This window comes from Diachasma alloeum, unplaced genomic scaffold, assembly GCF_001412515.2.
Source record: "Diachasma alloeum isolate Michigan unplaced genomic scaffold, Dall2.0 Dall_scaffold_00906, whole genome shotgun sequence".
Lineage (NCBI taxonomy): Eukaryota > Metazoa > Arthropoda > Insecta > Hymenoptera > Braconidae > Diachasma > Diachasma alloeum.
In genome coordinates, this window is record NW_021681024.1 from 213,018 (window position 1) to 220,224 (window position 7,207).

At 34.5% G+C, this 7,207-nt stretch overlaps 1 protein-coding gene across 1 annotated transcript; it reads right to left on the minus strand.

The window, feature by feature from the left end:
• Positions 1-851: 851 nt before the first annotated feature.
• On the minus strand, positions 852-7,113 carry LOC107045270. Its single transcript, XM_015267473.2, has 7 exons — positions 6,756-7,113; positions 5,121-5,503; positions 4,804-5,026; positions 4,437-4,727; positions 4,232-4,359; positions 3,963-4,135; positions 852-3,856 (listed from the first exon to the last, which is right to left on the minus strand). The coding sequence occupies exons 1-7, from the start codon at positions 6,838-6,840 to the stop codon at positions 1,399-1,401; spliced, it is 3,741 nt and encodes a 1,246-aa protein (XP_015122959.1). The 5' UTR covers positions 6,841-7,113; the 3' UTR covers positions 852-1,398.
• Between the last annotated feature and the right edge of the window lie 94 nt (positions 7,114-7,207).

Sequence of the window (7,207 nt, forward strand, 5' to 3'; positions counted from 1 at the left end):
TATATATATATATATATATATATATATATATATATATATATATATATATATATATCTATTTCATCGCATTTTCATTTATTCAATTGTTAATCAATTAATTGCTCTCATTTGTCTATATAACATGGCAATATTAATAAATAAATACGGCAAGAGACATCAAGTATGGTAATTCTAATTCTCTTTGTTGCTCAATTTTGGTCTCCCCCTCTTCTTCTGTTATACAATGGATAATGGTGAATGGATGAGACTCACCAACTATAACAAGGGTATGTGATATCATAGTAAATGGTATTGGATGTTATGGTAGGATAGCATCATTTATCGAGTGTAAATTGTACGTATAATCTAATTGTACAGGGCCCGAGACGAACGCGGCTGTCGTCGTCGGTGCCGTCAAGTTCGATTCGCCGGCAGTTGCTCTAAAAATAACATGTAAATGATCCAAAGTTACTCGCGTTAATGTGCATTAACTCCTGAAGGCAAACTCTTACATAGAATTTAGTTTTCCATTAATGCACTAGTATTAATACTTTCTCAGTCAGCATTTCTCCCAGACCGTAATAATACAACCGCCATACTAAGTCTCAATACTCGTAATCTCATTTCTCATGGATATTATGGATATAATATAAGAGATTTCAAATACACAATCCACGAGAGGAATTTTATTATTAGGTATAGATTGATCAGTTATACACAAAATTTCATTTAAACCATTTGAGTATTTTCAACATTTCTAGATATAATACAATGAAACATGTAAACAATAGTTTTTACCTTTAAAGATAGTGTCGTTTTGCAGTTTTTGTTTCGATTTTAAACATCGTCACTCACTGCTGAATATTTTGACGTTTTTTTTTTTTTTTTAAATTATAACTGCCATCATGGAGATGAGAATTGCTATTGAATTTAATAAAATTACAGAATGAAGTTTAACTAGCCCGATCAAAATAAGATCCCAATGATGTTGGAACTCGGCCGTTCTCTCTTGAAAGCTATCTTTTTTAGTCTAAAATCGTCATCTCGGTTAATGGCGCGCGCATAAGATACTAAGATATTTGTTCCATGTTAGCATTACGCACGCGCGAGTCCACGCCATTATTCCTATTATTGTGAAAATGTAACTTTCATAATTGAATTTTTCATACTAAAAAAAATCACACATACAGAATGAATGACTTTTCCAAAACCAGAGTAGGTATAATGCATATGATACACATGCATGATACCTAACAAGACATTGGTCATACTTATAATAGAACTATTCAAGTAATACAAAAATGACATACTTATAAATAGGAAAATCGAAAACAAAAAAAATCATAACAGATAAATTATGATGGTATTGTGAGGACCAATTTAGGCAACTCATGTTTCTGAATGTATATTGTTCTTTTATTAATGTGGAATCCAATTTGTTAAATTTGCTTGTATTCTACGATAGAGTATGAGTCCGATGAGTGGCATAGCAAATATTTCCTTCTTAAAGAGATAAATGTAAAGAGCACCAAGAAAAAGTATCAGATCAGTGATATAACTCATGATAGATTGAACTTTGACACGAGTTCGAAGTATTAAGGGTTCGGCAATTTTATTGATATCGTCATCATTTATAGTAGATATTTTTGGGTTCCGCAAAGTTATTTTCTCCAGTAATTCATCTTTTTTCTTAAAATTTGTCTGTTTCTCTAAATTCTCCAGTTCATCTATTTCATTGGGATTTATCATAGACAAATCCTTGAATGTCTTTTTTTGAATCTTTATTTTTTCAAATGATGACTGCCGTCCACGTCTTTTCCGAGTTTTTGAGGATGATCTTGATGTAGACGACTCTCTACTAGTTCTTTCTAACTCCATCCCAGAAGGCCTAGATGGAATATTGTTTCCTCCAATAGGACTGTTTCCAAATTCTCTTGGACTTTTTCGCTCGTTTGATCTTCTTTGACTTTCAGAAAGTTTTGTATTGGCATTGTGAGTTATTGCACCCTTAAAATTCTTATGGTCATTTACATAAAAATCGCTGTGATTGTGAAGATTTTCATTATTTGGAATGCGGGTGGGACTCGTTGTACGTGAACTTTCTCCGGTAGTATAGTTCGCTGAGCGTGAAAATGAAGGAGGAGAAGAAGAATATGCATTAACAATTTCGGTATAAAGATCAATCACAGCGCGTTTGGCTTCAACATCTTCTTTATATTCCGGTGGGTCTTTTTTAGCCATTGAAGACTTTCCACTCAATTTCCTACGATTCTGAGCCACTTCAGCTGTCATCATCAGACTAGTATTATCATTTTCTGTATCGGACATTACGGGTAATTCCATATTATCAGATGTATTGATCATCCAACTTTTATTCTCAGTCGCAGCTATCATCTTAGATTGTATATCATTCAGCTTTGTAACATCAGAAAATAATTCCTCTGCATCTGGTGATTTGACTTCTGTGATAAATATTGAGGTATTGCTCGGTACAGACACGTCATCAACCCTTTTTTTAAGAATGGATTTGGGCTGTAAAGCTACGGTTCCGATGTTTAATTTTTTTTCTGTACTATTCACGCTCCCTTCATTTTCTATATGCTCTGTAGTTGATGCTTTGTTTGACAATAATTTTTCCTCATTATCTGACATGAGTTCTTCTTGTGACGTTTTATTAAATTTCAAAAATTGATTTTTAGATACAGAATACAAAGTTTCATCATCCCATCTTCGAAGACTCATCGTAGGTTCTGAAAGTGGTTCATGAATTTTATATTGAGGCTGTTCATTTGAATTGAAATCTACTAAATTAGGGTCAGAAGAAACTGTCAGTTGCGAAGCAATACTTGCATTATCAGTATTTATGCAAACAACTTGTCCTTCACTCAATCTCCGTTTATTCCACATTGTTGGAATCTCAAAATGAGATGAGGCTGTAGTCAATTGTACCCTCGGTGGATGTAAATTTCTCAATTTATTTAAACTCAAGTGTGTTCCATGTTTAAAATTTTCAAGATTCAAAGCATCTTTTCTCATATTGGCCTCTTCTATAGCTAAAGCCCTTTGGAATCGCTCAATTGCACGTTCGTGGAGCAGTTCTGTTGAACTAAAAGCTTCCCTGACTATTTCGATAAGATGATGATGTGCACTAAATAATTCAGGTAGCGAGCGAGACATAGGTGGAGGTAGTAAATCATCATCATTTTCAAAGTTACAATCAGTTTCAGATGTATATTTCTTTTCTATATATATAGCATCAGTATTGGGATATAAAATCAACATGAATTCTTCATCGTTTCTTGCTTCGTCATACTGTTTTTCAACTGATGAATTAGCGGTGTTCGTTTGGGAAATGGTAGAATGGATTGCCGTCTTTGAAAAAGGCAATTTGCTTTGTTCGTTAGAATTTGAATAATTATGAATAGATGAATTATCAGAATTATGAGATAATGCTCCTTCTGGCGCTGTCGAATCATTCACTTTTTCGTAAGTAGCTTTCAAATTCCTATCAGGTTTTGAACGTGGTTTCGCGCGAGGGATGAACGGATCTTCTAATGGCTTTTCTCCATGAAGGAATACAGTGTCGGCAAAAGTTACTCGACTATCAGATCTAGAAGATTTTGTCAATGCAATGTCTGATCCCAAGCGTTGTACGGAAACTGATCTTGAAGCCAATGTCTGTAACTGTTTAAGATGAAAATCTTGAGAATGTTGAGGGCCTGCTGTCCCCTCATCCCTTGTTAAACTTCTTGTTCTTTTCGTTGATTTTTGGATATCATCCTCATCATTATGCTTTTCTAATCTGCGACCTCGGTAATTTTTCTGCTCTCCTTGGAATTTTCCATCTCCAGCGAGTGATGGTGCGCTCTTACTGGAACTAATAGATAAATACATTACAACTCATTTGTATTTCTTTCAAATGCAAATAATTCAGAGAACATCGGGTGTGTTTTTCAAATGATAAATTATGCATTTAAATTTACCTCCCCCTGGTCTGAGGAATGAATACAACATCACTTTCTTCACTAGGATCACTAACACCATATGGATTTTCTGCCTTAACTCGAAATTTATATTCTGAATCCCCAATTAAATCAACAAGAGTGGCTTCAGGTCTACGACTTGTGTTTGCTTTTAACCACACATTCCAACCAATCTGGAGAATAAAGACAGACCCAAGTGAAAAATCGAATCTTTTTTCTCTCTCATTAAATTCATTTAATTACAAATGCCATTACTAATCTCAACTCACCCTATAATATTCGACAATATATGTGCCTATTTTACAACCACCATCATCTTCAGGTTCGGTCCACGAGAGGGTCACCGACCGACCCAAAGTCATTATGATTTTTATAGTTCCAGGAGCAGCAGGGCGATCTTGGATGAATTTAAATATTATTTGTAGGAGTAAATAATTACAGATAATTACAGCATACTTTGCAGCACTCCAATACCTGTTACAGTAACAAGAAAAGATGAACTATCTTCTCCAAGTTTATTTGAAGCTTTCATCGTGTATTCTCCTCGATCCTTTCTTTTTGCTGCCAAAATTGTTAAAGAGTATTCTCCAGTATCTATCGATTCCATGATATGCCTATCATCAACATCAATGATTTCGCCGTCATGATACCATGTTACAGAGGGGAATGGTCGTCCAGCGATTGATATTTTTAATTTAATGGTCTCGCCTTTTTCGAATAATAGACCATCTTCGTACTGTCGTGGAAGTCGTATTTTTGGAAGTGCTAAAAAGTTGCACTGATGCTATGAAATTGTCTCATCAGCAAATCATAACAACTGAAATTAAAAAAAAAATTTTACCTTGTAAAATGAGTTTTCCCCGGGTACTAATGTGACCTGCCTTATTAACAGCAGTACATTTTATTTCTCCTTCATCATTTAAAGCTGTTTGATGAATTACCAGACTACTTCGACCATTCTCAGTGATTATCTTTGTTCTACGACTACTGAATATTTCGAAGCCATCCTTGAACCACGATATCTTGGGTATCGGTGTTCCCAAAAAATGTACAATAAATTCCACCTGCATAGGCAAAATGTATCAATTGAAATTGCATAGATTGAACCAAAAAATATATATATTTCTTAATATAAAACAAATGAAATTTTAATATTACTTGTTCATTCTCTAAAGCGGTTGTATTTCTCAATTCTGAAATAAAATATGGCGCTGCTGCTTCTGTACGTTGGAGTGTTACGGTCAATGGATCAGATATCTCGCTGGTGGGAGATAGCCCAACAGTATTTTGCGCCCTTACGCGAAATTGATATCGCCATCCTGGTTCGAGACCGGTCAAGGTAAGCTCCGGAAATGAACAGAGACCGGGCGATGATCTCACCCAGTGGGGTGAACCAAGACGTCGATGCTCCACCAAATAGCCAATGATAGCAGAGCCTCCATTATAACAAGATCTTTCCCAGCGAATTCCAACAATAATGGGTTGAGAATCTTCAGTAAATGACGGTATAAGAATTGGTTTCCCAGGAGGCCCAGGTAATCCTATAATCGAAATTCAAATTGCAAAAATAAATGAATAAGAGTTGGTCGATTACATGTACTATCTTGGTGCTTACAAAACACAAATGTCAAGCACAACTCTCTTTTCACAAAAAGTGTTTAATTATTATTAAATATAAAAGTTAACTCTCTCATCATAAGCGTATTCCTCCATTAATATACATGAACAAAGCCGATGAATTATTTAATACGGAGGATTGCATTTCATTTCAAATATCTAAGCGAAATGGAAAAGTTAAGGCACGGGTGGATCATCTTTCGAACGTTATCTCGATTGTTTTTCTATCCTCATAATGTAAAATATAGCGCAATTTCCATTGTATTTTACATCACGCAGGAGTCCCGAAAAATTATGATTGTACAATAAAAAAAAGTAGAAAAAGAATGAATATTTTCAAAGAGCGTTTTTAATAAAGATTAAGAAATAAGTCCGGTAGAGAGGATATAGTGAATGGATAATTTATTATGGTAACTAACGATCTGACAGCCATTGACTACTGTGACAAATGATGACCTCACAGCCATTAGATACATCAAATTATTAATTTGCAATTTCCTCCCTTTTGGGTTTATTTCCCAATCTTATTCAAAAACGCTCTTTGAAAATGTTCAACTTTTTTTTCAATGTTTTTTTGATTGTACAATCTTAATTTATGGAGACTTCAGGGCTATGTAAAACTGAATAGCAATTGGAGATCATTTCATCATATTATTAAAATAAATAAAAAAATCAAGATCAGATTCGAAAGATAATCCACCTGGGCCTTAACTCAATATTTGGTTTTTCAGCAAATTATACAAGAGTGATCACAGTTTTGTTCCACCACCGATGTGCACGTGGGTCTGAAAATAAAACGTTTGGCAACATCAGAAGCAGTAGCTAGGACTATTTAGACCGATGAATGTATATATAAATAAACTAATGTAGATACCATTCAATACATAATTCTATATTCAATATAGGTGAAACGTGAGTGAAAATGTATGGATAGTTACAATATCATTGCGATTTACACGAAATTCAGATCAATCAATGATATTCTAGAATATATAAATAAATACAGTAGAGCTATCTGATATTCAGTCGGGGATCATATTCTTTTTATACTCTTTGTGTGTATTTGAATTCTCAAAGTAAATGCGGAACAAGCTTTTATGGCTCTTTATAAGCGATGAGTGCGCCTTCAATTAAATTGGCATGCAATAATAACTGTTGCCGATGTTAAAACCATACCTGAACCACCCCAGTGAACCCGTTTTACATTATTTCCTGTTGGTGAGGAATTTCTACGTGATATTATAGTCGGTGTATTTCCCATCGTCCAGCTCCCTATTTTTGCTGTTGATTTATTCAACTTTTTTTTTTAACTCTCCCAGGTTCACTAATACCTCTTTGCCAACAATATAAGAGAGTGCGAGATGTAAGATCGAATATTTCCGTGGAGCATTTCGTTTGTGCTGCCACTACAGTGTTAACTGTATAAATAAAAAATAAAAAAAATCCATTCCACTAAAGTAAAGCACTACTAGCACTACTGGCACGATAAACTACGCGGCAGCACTGGTTTAGTGTGTGAAGTTGAAGAGAACGTTTAAGTAGCCCTGCGCAATCAATCTGGCATAGAGTAGCTTTTTGTCACATGTTATGAGTGCGGGAGTTTGAAAAAAAAAAAAAAAAAAAAAAAA